Source organism: Falco rusticolus, chromosome 2 (genome assembly GCF_015220075.1).
Source record: "Falco rusticolus isolate bFalRus1 chromosome 2, bFalRus1.pri, whole genome shotgun sequence".
In the NCBI taxonomy this organism is placed as follows: Eukaryota; Metazoa; Chordata; class Aves; order Falconiformes; family Falconidae; genus Falco; species Falco rusticolus.
Genome location: NC_051188.1, coordinates 7,708,843 through 7,727,737, shown reverse-complemented (window position 1 = coordinate 7,727,737; position 18,895 = coordinate 7,708,843). Strand labels below are relative to the sequence as shown.

The 18,895-nt window shown below is 38.4% G+C and overlaps 1 protein-coding gene across 19 annotated transcripts in view; it reads right to left on the bottom strand.

The window, feature by feature from the left end:
- Window positions 1-18,895, bottom strand: part of DLG2 (discs large MAGUK scaffold protein 2) — a 1,049,324-nt gene that overhangs the window by 445,883 nt on the left and 584,546 nt on the right. For 5 of the 19 annotated variants that reach the window (XM_037377339.1, XM_037377341.1, XM_037377346.1 and 2 more), the window contains exon 1: window positions 17,943-18,455. The exons of 13 other annotated variants lie outside the window; for them this stretch is intronic. In XM_037377339.1, coding sequence (XP_037233236.1) covers window positions 17,943-18,260 — 318 coding nt within the window. In that variant the 5' untranslated portion in view covers window positions 18,261-18,455. Of the gene's footprint in view, window positions 1-1,710; window positions 1,808-17,942; window positions 18,456-18,895 lie in introns of those variants that run through there. One more of the 19 variants, XM_037377348.1, reaches the window with a different exon arrangement.

Here is an 18,895-nt window from a genome sequence, read left to right as displayed (position 1 = left end):
CTTAGTAACACAAATGGAGCTGGCTGCTTAAGGCAGGATGTAAGTAGAATATAGTCATTGGAATCAGAGCACAGTCCTGAAAATACACAGATTTAGGAATTCAGGTTTCCCTTGCACCTTTGCAACAGTGCTTCAACCTCCAAAACGAGCCCAACATCTATCTCAAGCAATTGACATTCAGCCACGAGGCAGCCTTTACCAAAGCACCCTTTGGACAGATCCAGTCTCCTCCTACCCTGCCATTTAGACACCGATTCCACCCTCCAAATGAAATGGAAAATTTTCAAACACACCCCCCTCATCCAGTAAATCATGACGCCTGGCAGAAATATCACATTTACCATTCTCAGCCTGTTGTAAATCCTGACTTTCGCCATAGGACGTCTGGGGAAAATTAACACCTAATCTGATGGTCCTTTCCAAAAGCTAACCAACTTCACAGGCAGGTGCACCAATTCTGAGTACTAACACACAAAAACCCCACTGCAGACCTGACCCTGATACTAAATAAATGTTTGGTTGGGAGGACAAGAAATGGGAACATCGTGTGCTTCAGAGGAACGGGAGAAAAATGACATAGAAAGTATTACAGCAAGAACAACACAGAATCTACGGGAGGCACCAGGTTTTTTAGGGCAGCCGTAACAAGGAGAAATCAAGACTCTAAAGTTAAAGTCAGCCTATCCTTCACATGCTACTATATGCTTTCTGACACATTTTGAAATGTCTTTTTCGGTTATAGCATAAGATCTCTACTCATACACAAACAGGGGTCCAAGCATCTTTTGCTGTCAGCCCATCTGGTGTTTGAAGGCACTTAGTTTTGCTCATTTATTAGTTCAATGCTGAGCTGATGTAGTTAGTACCTTAATAATTGATCTGGTTGTTGGTAAGATACTTAACAGGTCAGATATATGTCTCTTCTGCACAATATTAGTATATTTTCATTTAAAGATATCCCATCAAATTTGTATTTCACATGAAATGAAGATACGTGGAAGAATGCAAGATATTGTTTTCTTTCCTCTCCAGCATGCTCTGCCTGGCTTACCTAACCCGGTCACCAAAAGCATCATCCTGCATCTGCTACTACATATGGGAAAACAAATATTTGCAGTCCACATGACACTAATGTAAGTAAAATGTTTTTTCAAAATATTTGAAAGTCAAATATGATTAAAATTAGTAACACATATTGATGTAAACATAGAAGAGATCAGTACACTTAATTGTTTTATTCACAGTCTACAATATCATATTACTGTATGTCATTTGGCAATAAGCAGTAATGCCCATATGTATTCATTAAATGCAGTTAATAAATAGTCCTGCACTTAAAAACTATATCTCAGTTATGTAGTTTTATGGAAGTAAGAATCGTATGTAATGTAGCTATCTTTATCATAAAAGTAACAATAAAATAGAAATATTGGCACTATCTTTTAACTCCAGATGTATAGAACTGTGCATTTGCTCCCCAGAAATCACCAGTTTTTATAAAAGGCTGTTCTTTCCCACTCACCCGTTCATCAGTAAGAAACATAGAAGACCTATGGTCAGAGGTCTAAGTACATTCAGCTCGACAGAAAGGTTCAGTTTAAGCCATCCCCCCACCCACAAAAAAAAAAAAAGCAAAAAAAAAAGCCTACTCTCAGAATTTAAATGTTAAAAACATGCCTTATTTTAGAGTTATGTTACAGTTTTCCTTACCGGGACAAAAGAATCAAATGAATCTTGTTCCCGATTTTCAATAGCTGAAATTGTTTTCAACCAGAAGAGATAGCTTGAAATATCAGACATTTCAGAATGCTCCATACTGAAAGCTGCAAGATTAGTAGGACTGAGGTGAGACAGACTTGCAAAAGGAGGACTTTGGCTGTGTTACATAAAGTTCTTAATTAGATCCGTGGTACAAATTACTATCCTAAGAATAAAAAGTTAATCAAAAGCCTTATTGGAAGGATAGGAGGGCAAGATTAGAGCAAAGACAGCTGTTTCACTTTGGGATAATCATGCAACTGCCTAACTAGATGGTGTTCCGCTATTCAGAAGTGAAAATACATGTGTGGAAATTAAAATGTTCCTTTTGTGTTACTCAGGACTAAATTGTTCACAGCTGGTTTTCGTCAGTGGGACCCAGGGGGATCTCCCTATATTTATACTCCCATGCAGTAAGCACCTAACTCTCAGACCCCGTTAAAATCACAGCCAGAATATGTTCATGAAAAGAGGGAAAATTTGAAATGTAGTGAATACAGAATTGGTGAGAGAAAAAGTCTTGCAAGGACTTTTGGTGACAAACCATAAGAATCAACCTACAAAGATTTGTTTAATGCGACTAAATGCAAGAAAACTACAGTATAGTGATGGATGATTTTGTATCTCTCCCAAAGGATGCTATTCCAGCCTGCATTGCCAAAGAAATGATGTACAGCTGACATCTCTCTTCACCTCTTCAGGTTTATTTTACCTGCACTTACGGGTGGCATTATCATACTGCAGAAATGACAGGACTTCCATCAGTGGACAGACATGTGTTGTTTGTTTTTTTTTACCCATGATAAAACCCAGAGCCTACAGAAATCTTGGAGTTCAATAAGATCAGGATTTTAGTGATGACGCCTTTTTGGGGGCTGACCTCTCAGACAATTCACACAAAGACTGACATTACACAGATTTTGTGGAACTAGATGTCACTCTTTGCAAAAGAAGCTCTAAAGCAGATCTGAATGTCAGACTTGCTAGGCAGCCGTGATGAAATGGAAATATCAGGTATTAAGGATGAAATACTGGAAATAACAGTTCTTATATTCCCCAATTCCCCACCTTCTCATAAAAATGGATTTCCAAAAGGAAGTAGGAAGTAATTATTTGTGGAGAGGGAGAAAGGGTGAAAGGAGAGAGATTGAAAACTATGTAGTACTAGAGACAAGGGTAGAAAACCAGTGGCCTTAAACAGTATGTCCTTCCATGTATATTAAACTTTTTCCTTTTTGTCTACTATCAACAATTCATTTTAGGGCTCCAAATACTCGTGGTCAAAGTTAAATGAAAAACAATATCAGAATGATCAAAAATATTTGAAAAATCAAGTGAACTTTATCAACTATTACTGATTAAAAAAAAGTCAATAAAGAAGAAACATTAAAAACCCTTAAAGGTTTGTCTGGTTTAGAACAAAACATTTTATTTAAAAAAAATGTGAAAGCCTTTCACACTGCAGTACAAGTATGTTTTTGGTGAGCAGTATCTTAACAATAACAAAAAAAATCATATAAAATTTTTCAAAGAAAAAAAATGTAAACCGCCTAAGGTAAAAACTCATGTTTTTTCTAGGCAAACAAATTTCTGAAAAGACCTGAAGACTTTGCAACAAAAGTCCGTGTAGTTTTGCAGAGTGGAGATGAGGAAAGGGAGATTGAAAGCTGCTTCTCCCCTCCACCCCCCTTGCTTTGGTTAATAAGAAAATTCTACACTTATTTAAATCTTCCAAAAAATACTTCAGTATTAACTAAAATGCAATAACCCTGGAAAGCATATTTCAGAAAATATCTTATTTGACCAAATGAACATGTTCATTTAGTGGAAATTCTGCAATATGTGAACCGTATATACCAAGGAGCAGGTAACTTTTCCTTTCTTTTAAAACTCCTTCCGTAAGCATTCAGTACGTTATTTAATATAATGGCTTGGATAGAACTTTGGTTTCACCCAGTACAGTTTGTATCACCTCACAACATGCTCAGTACCATTTCTTCCTCTAGAAAAGTGGGATATTTAAAAGTAGGAGCATAAATAATCAGCCAAATCATCAATTTGAGTAGCTGATGATTAAACTGTTATCTTTTAGGTCATAAAATGGATCCCTTCTTGTGAAAATGGTTACAGGTAGTTTGTTTGTTATATTTCTTAATGAGCTTATAAAATAAAGTTTAATTTACAGAATATGTTGTCCTGTAAATTGGAGAGATCCAAATGGACCGTGACAGACACAGCTGAGCCTGTCAGCCAAGCTGGTGACACCTCTGTGAAAACGTTTTTAATAAAAGGACAGAAAATGCCTAGGAGGAGGGAATGAGGGAACAACTGGACCAGTACAGGAGGAGGCACTGCACGGCAGAGAAGACTCGTCCCCAAAGAGGCTGTAGCCAATGCATCAGCCCATGCTGAAGCAGGTGCTCCCCCAGAGGGACTGCAATGATGGAAGACCCACACTGGTAAGGAGGAAACACGTAAGAAGAAAGGAGCAGTAGAACAAGAGTATGAGAAGGCGCAGCAGGGACAAACCGCTGTGTTCTGACCCCAGCTTCTGTGCCACCCGCCACCTCAGCAAAGGGACCGAGCATAACCTGCAGCGGTAACAAGGAGGGCATAGAGATGTCTGGAGTGAAGGTGAGCCTGGGAAAGCAGGAGGAGGGTTTTTTCCCCCCCCCCAACTCTTTTTTGTTTCTCAATACCCAATGCAGTAATTGCGTATTTATATTAATTGCCAATAAATGAAGTTAAAGTCCCCAAATGGAGTCTGTTTTGCCTGTGACAGTAATTGGTGAGCAGCTTCGCTATTTTGGAGTTCATGAGCTTTCCCAGTCCCGTTCTTCCTATTCTCTCCCTGGCCCTGCTGCACGGGCAGTGAGCGAGCAGTTGTGTGGGTGCTTGGCTGCCAGCTGGGGCCAACTCACCACAAACTGACCTACGATACCTCCCCAATTAAAGCACATTTGAGGAGAGTTTCCAAAATCTTCAAAAAACAGTCTTATAGAATACCTAAAGCTTTTCCAGTATCTGTGAAAACCACTACAGACACACTATTCCTCAGGTCGAGACAGTGATGACAAAAACTGAATAAAGAACTTGTAACAAATAAAGATCAAAGTATCACAAAAGCTGATGCATCTACATCAAATACAAGTTCATACAGTTTATACACAAAGGCACAATTGTCCCAGGTACCCCCTTCATGTTTTATAAAAAAAACAGCATTCCAGGTTCCTTTATGCCTCATATGTGTAATGCCATTTATAATACATATTTATTTCTATGAAAACAAGTACTGCTATCAATCAAGTAAATGTTAAATAATTCAACCAGTAAGATTACTTTTCATCATTTGATATAACAGATCAGCTGGGAACATCCCACTACATCTCCAGCAGAGAATTTTAGAAATTATTTAACTGTATCTCACCCTTTTTTCATCTCTCCAACTGGATTATTGCCTTTCTATGAATCATTAAAATATTTAATTTTGAAAATAAATTTTAGTAGAGAATAGCTTCTACAAATCTTTGTTGGAGTTTTCTGAATGCCATGCTTACAAACCTCTAATACATTAAGAACAAATGACTGAAGTAACGAAGTGGTTCACTTTTAAGTATTTTACATTAGAAGGTAAGGACAATATTGTTCATTTGTATGTGCAATCGTACATGCAATTGTACATGTGGGTGTATTTATCTAAGGCTGTAGAAATGCCTGTGCTGTTTAAGTCTGAAGGGCTTTGGTGGTTGTTCTTACCGGCTTTTCAATCTAAGGGAAGGAAGAACAGTATAGTGATGGCTAAGTTCCAGCCCGGAACTCTTGCATCACGATGGCTGCAGTTTTGCATCCAATAATCAGAGGCAGTAATACTGCTTTATAATACTGTCAGATTAACTGAAATCCTACTTGACTAACTTTTCCCACTAGTGCTGCAGTAAAGATCAGTCATTGCAGCAATTCAAATTGACTTCTGTGGTCTTCAGACTCCTTTGGTGGATTGATTCTGAGTGCAAGATATCTACAATAATACAATTTTCTTTCCTTCTCTCATCTGCCAGTTTTGTTACTGTGGTTTAAAGATAAATGAAAAACTATAAATACATACAGGAGTAGCATTTTCTGTGTTTGATAACTTTGAAAACATCTTTTTTTTTTTTTTTAAATCCTGTCAATTTACATATCAGATTAATATTTTTTATGGATTTTTCTTTGTTTTCTTTAGTTTTACATAGAAAGGGAAAAGACAATAGTGTGAACAACAACAACAAAACAACAGAAAACTAATCTATCAATCTAGTTGCAGATTAGACTACTACTTTGGTCTCAGTTCAGCAGGGCACTTAATTTTTGGGTTGACTTCAGCACTCACAGTATTGCCACTAATGCCAAGTCCCACTAATATAGACTGTTCCAGTGTGCTTAGGGAGCAGTGTTAAGCACTGTGCTGAACTGTGGTCCACAACATTGTCACTTTCCTCTCTACCAGCATGGCTTCTTATTGAACTTCTGTTTTTCGGAAGTCCCTGAAGTAAAATATTATTAAGAAGTTTCACCTGTCTTTAATGACTTCTTTATATTGTTTTGTTCTTACATTTTCAGTGTTTTCTCCTCTTAGTCCAACTTCACTAGTTTAGTAGTACAAGAAGAGGTTAAACTCTGTTGTCCAGCTCTGCACAACATCCCAGCAATGAGGTCAGCTCAAACTGCTGATCCTGCACTGATGGAAAGGCTTGAAGATATAGTGTTAGTTGAGTAATTGCTTTGTACCTCCAAACCAATATATCCATCACTCCCAGAGCACAGCCCTTCCTTTAACAGAAGTTTCTCATAGATTGAATGAGTTGATGCAGTCTGGTCCACTGTGGCAAAGACTTCACTACCCACTGGAAACCCTTCTTCAGTAACATGAAGAACTACTTACTTTGAAAAGATGGAAGTCCTATCAACATACATAGGCTCATGGATCCAGGAGCTCACTGAGATTCCCAGCGTGGGGACTGGGCTAGATGCAACACCTCCATGGTAGCCACAAGCAGCAAAGGCCCTTGAAGGTCCAATGGCGAACAGACTCCAGCTACCCTTCCACAAAGATGGGTTAGCCAAACCCCAGCGTAAGTCAGCTAGAAATTAAAGTAATTCAACAAATAGCACAGGTTGGTCCAGTCTAGCTGTTGTCTGTAGAACTAAGCTATGTTAAAGGTGTTAAAAATGCAAAGCTCCCTCTCTGTTTTATGTACAATCCATACAATGTTTGTTAACCTCCCTGCCTCAGCCTTTCCAGTCTGAAATTGAATGAACATTGACCTGACTCACAAATGTATCCGAGAACAAAAGAATCATACAGCTGTTCCTTCTGAGCCGTTTTAATGTCAAGACATCAGACAGTAATGACATCTGGAGAAAACACAAACAGGATCAGTTTTGCTTTGATCACCTTTCCTGCCCATTGTTGTTTGTTGAATGCCATCGAATAAATCAGATTGCAAAAAGAATTTCCTTCCTCTTTGTGCTTTTATTATTGCTATTATTATTAATAAAAACAAAACCAAGCTCCTTTACCCCTTATCCCCCTGACATGAAATGCTTATGATGCGGCAATTCTGTTCCCTTTTGCATTTTGCTGTTTTGTCAGTTTTGCTGAACCCTCAAGTGCAAGAGGTAACATGATGAAATAGAAACTGGCAGAAAGTACATTAAAGTTATTATCACCTGAGGACAAATCCTGGCAAGTGAACCACAAGAAAAAAGGCTCCCATGTGGAAATAAGACAGAGACCATACAGGTAAACCCAGTAATTCCACTACTGTTTTGGCAGCTGTTCAAAAATGGGAAAATCTAGATGAGGTAGGAAAAAAACAAATGAATGTGGAAGTAACGAGGCTCTTCAAAAAGAAGGGCAAAAAGGGGCAAAGGTGAGAAGGAAAACGGGTACTAAATTTCCACAGTACCAAAATGTGTTTTGAAAAGGCGTTACATAAAATGAGCAAAAGGCAACCATTTGGTTAGACCTGACAAGGGCTATCTTCAGAAGAGACAAGGACCCAAGAATTATGAATCTGAAGAGCTTTTTTAGTTTTTTGGCCATTCAGCAAAACATTTCTGCAATTCTGCATTTTCATCCACTACGAAGAGCTGCTTCATTCCCTTCCATATTCTCCATATGATTAACATAATGTTTTATTTCTTGATACATAGACGAGTTTAGCTGATAGACAGCAACCAATGCTTAAAACCAAAACAACTAGGAGTAATAACCTCAATTTTCAGTGCAAATTATTTAGAGTAACGTATGAATTCCAAGTTTGTGCTGACTACATAGACCTAAATGCATCTCAGTAAAAAACAGAAGATCCACTGAGAATACTGCCAACTCAAAGAAAAAAAGAACTGCAAAAGGCAGTATTTTTGCAGATTTATGCCCACAGAAGTGATCAGATTGCTACCGCTTTCATACCTGCAATGGCTGAGCAAGCTAATGACTGTCCCAGCGGCAACTTATATCATGACTCTGCTTATAACATATAGCACAACTACATGTGGTACATTACAGGAAAAGTATCTTACTGTCAAATCAAACTGCAACAAATTGGTATTGCCCATCCTTGTATTCCTGTAGCATTTCAATTCTTTAAAATAATTAAAATTTAAATAATGATGTTTCAAAATTGTAATAATAATCATAGCAATCTATACATGTTTTCAAGGTAGTTGGAAATCTTATAGGCCAGGTTTTCCAGAAATGCCCAATGATAAACAATGTTCAGTGGATACCTACCTAAGTGTGTGTTTCCAAAAATTAGACTCCTTGAAAGCATGATGATGTGGTACCCTCTTCTCCCATCACTTTCTAAGCTTGTCCCCAAATTTTGCATGATTACATTTCTAGCCAGTTGTTACTGGTTAGTCACCTGCAGACAAGTTCTATCCATAAACAATCCCCTGATACTGTTATTCTGCTCCAAACAGGCAATGCTAAAAAGCAGTTCTTCAAAAATTAGATCAATAGGCACTGAGCTATGTGCTAAGTTCTGATAAGTCAGAGATGTACATACCTAATGAGAAAAAATGATGATGATCAAACTGCTTAGATCTTTCATTTTTAAATAACTTTATATCTTAGGAACTAAAAAAAATAATCCTTGCTTTGCCCATCATTAGAAAACGTGACCTGAATATCTGTCCTGCTTTGGTTTGTGCATAGCTGTATAGAACATTATCATGTATAAAGGTCTTGTACTCTATAAATGTGCATACGCAACGCTACCTTTTTCCCATTTTTGCACACACAATTAAAAAATGGAAAATAATTCATGTCGCAGGAGTGAGATATTTTACTGATAGGCTAGAAATACCAGTTAGCTAAGAAAAGCTGCCAGAAGATGTATATTTCAGTACTACATAGTGTAAATTTGAATAACTGTGTTTGGTTGGTGGGGTTTTTCTTGTTTTTTAAACAGTGTCTTACTCCCATTGTATAAAAAAAGTGAGAAGTACACTTTTGGTAAATAGACTGCTAGAGGTGTGTCTTTTCTACAGGCTTAAAGCACTTGCCTCTAAGTGGCAGTACTTCAAATAAATTTATGCTTGAGCAAGTTGGTGGTGCACAAAGGCCAAAGCTCAGTCAGAACATGGTTGCACATGTGACAGAATTCGCCCCAGTGAGAACATGAGACCGCGGTTCTGATTTTTCTTACTGCCTTCTTATTGAATACCTAGATAGGAATTTTGGGTTCTTCTTGCAAAATGTCATTTGCCAATTCGAATCTGGCTGTAGTATCACAGGGCTGTGACAAAGTGACTTGTACACTCATGACTGCAAGATGGCCAGAGAGAACCCACAGATGAGATGAAAGAACCCAAGATGAGAGAACCCAGGCTGAACAAAAAGTGAGAATAGAAAGGGAAAGAGAGCTCCAAACCTCTCAATTTAAGTGAAGCATTATTGCCTCTGAGGTCTTAGAGACAGCAAAGAGCTTGATACAAGTTTCCGCACTTAGCACGAGGAGGCCCCCAAGCACTGTTGCGTTGTCAAACCCAAAATGCGCACGTCAGGTTGCACATTAAGTGTGACTACCCTTGAAGGATGCAGCTATGGGCTGTCTTCTGGGACACCTCCCTTGTCACATGCTTATGCTCTGAGCTTTGTGCTGGCGCTAGAAACTGTGCCAGTAGACACCAAGTTGGGCCATTAAATAGGTATCTAAAACATTTTTTTTTTGTTTGTTTGTTTTACTGGTTTAACTTTCTGGCGTATCAGTCCTCTGAGCTCAGTGCACAATCATATAAAGCAGCACAATGAAGGAAGCAAAGCGCAGGGCCAGGACTGCGCTCCTCTGGCAGCCACTCTTAAGTGGAGCACAGCTGCATTTCTTCTTCACAAAGCTGAAAAAATCACATATTTCACAAAATAGACCCTACAGAAGGAACAAAAGCAAAACCGGCTTAGACCTTACCCACATCTTCAATAAATATTTAATGTGCTCAGCTATCAGGTGAGTGATGACTGCAACATAAAAACTTGGACAAACCAGCACATGGATAAATAGCCAAAGTTTCTGTGATCATGAATGCAGCAAATACCAGTTCAGTATGGAGAAAGTGTTTATCAGAATTTAAAAGAAAAACAAATGTAAACAAGGAGTCTTAAAAGCCTGTTTTAATATCCGAGTGCAGCATTGCACAGAGTTGCTCTACAATGTCAACAGAAGCCTATGGCACTACTTCATTCTGCTTTCATTTGAAACGCATAATGAAAATAATTTGATCTGTTTGACAAATTATATGAACAGTTTCAGCTGCTGAAGTAACCTGCTTCTCCTTGTACAAATACTTAATCAGAAAGGTAAAACTCCAGATTAAAAGTGCAATGTATCTAAACCAGAACCAGATGTTATTTTGCTAAATTGGATTTTGTACAGCATTCATAGCTGGCTTCTGTGACCTAACAGAAAGCTTATACCAGAATTGGAATTTACAAAAAGGATTATTTTGTTTGTTTTTCTGATGTCCATTTTAGATATTACAGAACGTCTATTTTGAATACATAAAGAAGTCCTTTTTGAACCCTGCATTTCTAACTCTCAAAACAATGGGACTTTTTGAAATTAGGTGACAATTGAGCTGAATCATCTGATTAACTGCAGTAATTTATAACAAAATACCTCTACTAAAAAGTAAATGACTATATGTTATTTCACTTATAAACTCTATTTTAACAATCCGTGGCTTATTTCAAAGCAAACACAGTTCTTACAAGCAAAGTAATTTAATCCATAATTCTTTTTTGGCTTTTTTTGCTTTATTTTTATTATCCTTTATCCAAAAGCCACATGCAAACATGAGGAAACAGAGGTAAACTGGCAAACTCTATAAATCTCTATTACTACAACCAGAAACTCTCTTTGGGTTTCTTGTAGGGAACTCTGACATTTTCACAGTTGACTCAAATAGCCCAGAACAATAAAGACAGCCACTTACAAAAGAGAAATAAATTTTCAGGTTTTGTTTTTAAGTCATGCCAAAATAGGTGAGACAAATTCTATTGCAGTCTTAACCATTGCTCAGCATCCAGCTATAAACTGTCATCGTCTTTCAGGAATTTTGTTCTGATTAGACCAAAACCATCGTGTTGAGTTGGTGTAAAGGTTTTGCATCTTTGAATGCTTAATTTAAACATAGTGGAACATTTAACAGAAAGCACAACCAGGGTTATCAAGTCTTATTCCTACCATCTTAAGCAAGCCATGAGGCAACCCTTTCCCTGACAACACCACCATCACCACCACCACCCCTTTAGTCCAGAGAGCATCCAGTTTATCGATCCTGTTGATTTGCCACAAAACAGTTCCAGCAACCTATAACTTCATGAGTCAGTGTAAGAGACAGGAAGACTAAAATCCTATTGTGTGTCACATGCCATCAGAGTAATACAGGGCAGATCAAAGACTTTCCTGTGTTATAAGTTCCTGTGATGGTAAGGAGCTCATTAAGTGAAAATGCCTTGATATTCCTAGGAGTGGGTTAAGTGGAAGCCTACAGAAAAAGTGAAGGGGGAAGGAAAAACGAAAAAGTTTTTTAATCCCTTTGGGCTCTGCCTGTGTGGTCCTAGGGAAATGACCTTCTGTTCTCAAATATTGAATATCTCATATTGATGACATATGAATTGGTGAAAAATATCATATCTCAAATATGAACAGTTTATCCATGAGTGAATACACGTGCCAAGTATTAGAGAAATTTATCAATAGCAGGAGAACTATCAGAGCACTTGTGCAGTTTTGGCCAATTACCAATGCTATAAACAATCCCCTTCCAAGTTCTACAATTCCCTTCCCATAACGCCCTTTCTTCCCCCATGAAAATCCAAGAAGCCAAATTACATGTCAAGGGGAGAAAATGTTCTTGGCTTCTTGAGGCACCAAGGAGGAGAAATTTTGAAACATGGGAATAATTAAAAGCAAAACTAAATACGGTGTAACAAATCATGCAAATTAAGTATTAACATATTTATGACTGAACAATCAGCAGGAGCCAAGATATGTGTAGATAAATTATTACAATCATTGGTTAGTACAGTGCATAGCATACATTTATCTTTTTCTGTATTTAAATGAAAATAGGCAAAACATCTTGCACACAAATACTTTCATGATAAATGTAACCATGTCTATTTCTTAACTGTCTTTGCTGCTACTTAAAATCACACATTAGCAAAAATATTAACAGTGATGAAAGATCTAATACATTAATAGAAGGAGACAGAAAACCAAAAGATGACTATCCACCTTTCTTTTACTCCCAGTGCCCTTTGCAAAGCAATGATACATTATCAATCCAGGCAGAGGTGGATGAATGACCCCTTGAGACACTGCGGGAAATCTGGAACAATTGACGCATCCCCAGGTTCCTGTGTCTGCAGAGCACAAAGCTTCATGTGTACTGCTGGGGTTTTTTTGTGGATTTGGTTGGTTTTTTGTTTTGTTTTGTTAAACCTGCGTGTTATACAGAAACTCCAAATGTGTCTCAGCATGTTTAGTTTCTGGTCTTTTCAGGACATACCACGTCCATCTTTCAAATTGCAATCATGTGAACAGCCATTACTCTAAGGAAATCATATTTCTGAACAAACTTTAAGCAACTTTTCACGTTAGTTCTGACCAGAAACGTTCCCTGCATCACTAATGAGACTGCTGACCTCATGGCAGGGGACTCAAGAGCTAAACTTTGACTTCCTTTTAATGTCAAACATAACCTAAAATGCTATGAATTAAGTATTAACAATGCTTTCCTGGTTTTGGTAGAAGAAATAGGCTAAACAAGAATCTAAAAGCATAACGTTTTCTACAGCAGCTGTGCTGGGAGAGTGTCAGATGTGAATGTCACCCAGAATGCTACAGACTCCTCAAAGTCCTCTGTCAGTCAGCGGGACTGGATACAGGAATTGTTAGAACAATATTACTCATCTTGCAAAAGAACACGCTAATGGCTTTTGTATTTCCGCTCTGAAACATTGCCAGCAATCTGTGCAGCTGTCACTTAAAAGATGTACAAATGAGCTTACTTCTATGAATGCAGCACAATGATCCATCCAAGGCAAGATGCTGAATTAAGATACCTCTTCCTAAACTTAGGGGCTGTCGCCCAAATCCACTGATAAGAACATATCAGCCCAAGAATGGGATATGAACAACTTCTTCCATTAAAAACTGCCCAGCTACTCTCTTTTATCCTTCTTAAAATTGTCAGTGACACCAAATCCTTAACTCTTGACTTACAACATCTAGCTTTCAATAGTCTCAGAGATTAAAACAAAAAGAACAGCAAAAACCCCAGCATTATTTCGCTCTTCTTTAACTGCTATTTAACTGACAATTGAACATATTAAATTAGAGCGAAAAGATCTCCCTTAGCTAATGAAAATAGCTGTATGTACGTCCATTGCCAGGAGTGACTTAACAGAAGAATGGCCAGTTGCATGTGGGAATCCATGAACCTGAAAAGAGTAAGCTAAGCTTTTAAAAACACAACCTATTACAAATAATTTCTTTATATTGTTAGGAGAGCCAGTATCTCTTGGAATAGACCTTCTGCTTTCGTACTGTAGCAGAATGCCTTGAAGCTAACTCTCACCGCATCTCACCACGCAAAGAGCTCTCGAATGATATACTAAAATTTCAGCACTAGCGCCCAAAGCCTTCAAAGACAAAAGACCATTCTCAGCTGATACTTCAGAATGTGGCTACTCACTGCCTTTTTTAAGTCGTGCTACATTTATAAGCTAGGGTTTAGCTCAAAAGCCTCTCTGCTAGGTAACAAAACAGCTCAGTGATGCTATTTCTTTTAAAAGACACTGACTGCAAAAAATAATAATAATAAAAAATAAATCTGACATTCATGGAAAAAAACAGCCAACCAAAAAAGTCATCAAAGCTGACATTGACAGCAAATTGACTACAAGTATGTGAAACTTTACACTTCTATGGAAGTTTTCAAAACAAAACACATGTAAGCATTTGTGTAGATGACACATCCAGGATACTGTCTGATATGAGATGTTTTTCCTTGAGAATATTTCAAAATAGAAGTGTCAAAAATTTAATAGCAAACAGAGTAAGCTGAATTAAAGTGGAGTCCAATATTGTCTTCTGAACTGGGAAGCAGCCAAAGCTGGGAATCCACTTCTGCCTTTTCCCCTTTAACAGAACAATATTGAGCTCTAGGAATCTGGAAACACACAGTTACACACATACTGGAAAGGTGTTTAGAGGGTTCCCTTTTCCATAAAGACTGCCTGAAGTAAAACTTGTATCTTAGACTTCTTAAAAGAAGCGCGGCAGCTCAATCTGCAATTTCCTCTTCAAGCTATGCTCAGGGTGGTAGACTTCTATCCCCCCGCCCCTTCTGCAATAGCTGTTCATTGCATACCTTCAGCAGCACGTCTTATCGTACATTTCTAATCTGATTAATTTGTAGATTGTATGTGCCAGCAGTCCATATGTGCCAACAAGGAAAGTACAGCCAACGTTACAAACTACATCCGATGTGACCCATGTGAAACATCAGGTCACCTCCTTGCCCCTGCACCAACACCCTCCCCCCACCCCCAATTTCACTCAGCTCTCTCACAGTTAGCATAACACTGGCCTTAATTATGAAATCCCCACCCCCAATTTTACTCTGCTCTCTCAGAGTTATCATAACACTGACCTTAAATATGAAATCTCTGAGTAAATCACACAAATTACATGACTTCATGGTACTAACAGTGATAGAGAAAGCTGGTACACCGCAGAGGAGCTAGAAATATTTCCAGGCAACAGGGAGATAGAAAACTTCCCCATTAACTTACTTTACTTTTTTTTTTTTTTTTTTTTAATAAAGGAAACAGTACTGTAAATGAGTTTGCCAAGAAGGACTGCAAGTAAAAAAAAAAGAAAGGTCTTGGAATCAAATCTTGGAATCACATTTCAATCTAAACTTGTTTTCAACTCACTTCCAAAATTAAGAGGGATTTTTTTTGTAATCCCAAAAGAACTTCTAAACTTCTATTTGGATATAAAGAGAGCATTTTTCTACCCACAAGTCAACATGAAGCTACAAGCAAACACAAACATGCAAGCTAGCAAAGCAAAGTTTTAAGACAGTTAAAATATTAATAATACCTGAGTGCCATTCTTTGCTCTGACATACTAAAGAAAGAGGAACTGGTAAAGAAAATGGAACCATGTCCTCAGCAACAAAAATCAGCATTTTTATCAGGGTGAGGATGACAAAGTGTACATTAGTTACAGCTGGCTAACACACACTCTAGGAATTAAGGACCTGTGCGTTAAATTTGGTTCCATAGTGCTAACCAAGAAGCAGTTTTTCCAAGGTGTTCTGTCTTTCCTATGCTTGAAGAAGGTAGTCTCCCAAACATGACAAGCAGAACAAATAATCTGCTCAGAACTTTACAGAAAAAAACCCTTCTCCATCCTCAAAGCTGTCACTAGCTTATTTATTAACACATTTACACATAAGATGGAAATTTCAAAAAATTTTTCCTTTTTCTAGGCCAGCAAATGTAACTGTTTCACTACTGTTCCTTATTTTGGCAAGCAAGATGACATCTTTCCCAGTCAACATAGCCCACACAAAATTTAATTGACTTCAACTTGTATCCTCCCAAGTAAGGGCAGTTATTAAGGGCAGCTCTATAATGTTTTCCCATATTACATCTATGCAATATAATTAATAAAATGATTGTCTAAGTGTATGTACGTAGAACAATATACATACACACACACACATATACACACACTTTCCTTTCTTCCCATAGCTTGCACAATGCTTACTTTGCACAGGAAAAAAAAGATAGATTATTGTTTGAAACAAAGTACCCCACAACTCTATGACATAAAAAAAATACCAAGTGTTTGCCAAAGTAAGTACATCAGTCCAACCCTAGGCACAGAACATCAGTTTGAGTGATGGTAGATGGATTCATTATAGGCAGAACCCAAGAAAGGGACTTTCCTAAACAGAATAAGGTAGTTGGCATTAAGGATGTACAGTAAAGAAAGTTTACAGTGCAGAGTTCAAAATTAAATGTCAGAAAGCACATATACATGAACAATTTCACATTATGTAAACACAAGTGGACGTGACCACAAAGGCACTGAAGATAATGAAGTAACTTTACAACGCATCTATAATGTAGATATTGATGTATCCTTAGAAGTGGCCTTTTTTTTTTTTTTTTTTTTAATCACTCCTTGATTTTCCTTTTATAAATTCTATACCTCTGAAAAACAAGGAACCCTTTCCTTTATAGGGTTTTTTCCTTCGGGATTTTTTCCAGCACAAAAATCGTCAAAGCCTACCAAAAATATTTAGAGCTTTTTATAATTAAAATTAGAACAAAGTCTAGTTCTATGCTTTATATGGTTTTATTCTGCCATAAATAGTTGTATGTGCTTTGTTTATGACAGAAAATGTACAATGTATACTTTAGTCACATGCATCATTTTGGTCACTTCAAAATGTATCACAAAGTTTAGTTTTTCTACTTAATAATAGATTTGAAGCAAAAAAAATAAAGTGTTTTATATACAGCAATCACTTTCAATCAACAGAGCATCACTGTTTTAGACCATAAGACAAGATCAAGTACAGCTACACTATCTGACAGGCTTTCACCTTACTGCTATTCTGTTCAGTGAAAATATATTAAACCCATTTCCATCAAAGAATTGATTTAATCTCTGAGAGGATGCACACATTCAATGTAGGCTAAAGCTAGTTCAAATCTAGTGTGTACTATTTCAGTAAGTAAACATGTATCTCAAAACCCTCTTCCAACATTGAATTCTGCTTTTTTGTGTGTGAAATTACGACAAACAGATTTGATATTGACACAATACAAAGCTTTTGAATGAGCTTAAAGTTTTCTAAGGCAGAAATGAAAACATGCATCAGTCGAGGAAGTGTTAAAGCTTTTTAATATTAACCATCATGTAAGTGTCATTATGATTTCTGTTTCACAGTCCTGGGTTATCTGGTGTGTAATCATTCTCAGTCTCATTGCTTACAGGTATCTATACACATCCTATACCCTGGCTGGTTTCTGTTTTAAAATACACTGCCTTGCCATTAAATAAAAACCTATAGATTTATGAAAGCTAAAGAGCTATTTCATATTTATTAAAGGTTTCAATTACATTTGAAGTTCAAAAGAGGAAAAATAGATCACACTTTCTCTCATTAATAAACCTAAACCACCACCCTGCCATGTTCCATATTTAAAATATCCTTATTAAATTAAGGTAACATTTGAAAACAAACTGTTTACAGAAGCAGGCAAAATCCATTACACCGGGGTGGGGGTGGGGGTGGGGATAAACAAATAATTTCTTTATACAACATAATGGAATACAAAGTCTGGAGAACCTGGAGGGAGAAACCAAAATATTTTAACAAGAAAACCCTTCCAAGAGGACCCCAAAATTTCCACAGGCCACAGAGAATCAATATTCAAACAACAGACATTACCAACCGACAGCTTGCCCTTGCATATAATTTTTCCAGAAGGCATCTCTAAACACAAATCAAGACATAGCATGAAAAGTTGCCGACACCACCAAACCTCACACTTCCCTTCCCTGGATCATCCTCTAAGTCGCTTGGAGAGTGAAGAATTGGCTCACCTGCACCGGGGGGGACCAGCCGTGGGCACAGGCGCACTCTGACCACCACTCCCCCGGGCTGCCCTGGGGCTTGGCTGGGGATTTAGGGGGGCTCTTCCGCACAGTGTCCCACAAAGGGACAAACTTGCTCCTGCTCTGGCTGGCCCCTCCAGGTCCCCACGAGGGAAGCGCCTGAGAGCTATACTGGAGCCCCGGAGGATGCTGGTGCCAACGACAGGCGCAGTGGGCATCCCTCGCTATGGGAGGCACGTTCCTGCCGGCGTCCGACCCCTCGCACCCCCTGCCGCAGCTGTGCTGCTTGGGAAGGTGGGCACGCATGGTGCACCCAGGGCTTCCTTGGGCCAGTTTGCATGGAAGCGCTCTCCTCCCAGCCGCCAGGTCCTTCGCCGGGGCCTCCCCAGCCCCCTTGGCAGCAGCTAGCGGCAGGGCATGGTGGGAGCGGGGCGCAGCAGGAGCTGCTGGCCAGCAGCTCTGTGTCAATATCGGACTCCACTCGCACAGCGACTTGACAGCATCCCCGCTGCAGGCAGAAGCAATCAATGCTCTGCGTGGCTGGGACGTGCGCCTGCATCCTTTCTGGATGACAAACCACGGGAGAAAGGAAGGGGGGGGGGTAAAAAAAAAAAAAAAAAAAAAGGCAAAAAAAAAGCAGCCAAGCAAACACTCTTGCAATTTTCATGAATACTTAGGTTTTGGGTTTTTTTCTACCTAACCCTGACACAACTTTGCAAGCACCCTGCTGAAGCAGATTTATATGTACAAGCTTTACAGGCAAAGCGCTTTCTTGTGGAAATAGCATCTAGACAAACTACTGAAGAAGATACCCCTTTGCCAGTGATCAAAACGGACATGGGAGTGTTTTTTTCCCTGCATGCCTGAAAAGACCTTGTCAACTAAATTGCATCAGAAGATGCAAATGAGAAGCTCAGGAGGAATGTTATCTGCCCTAAATG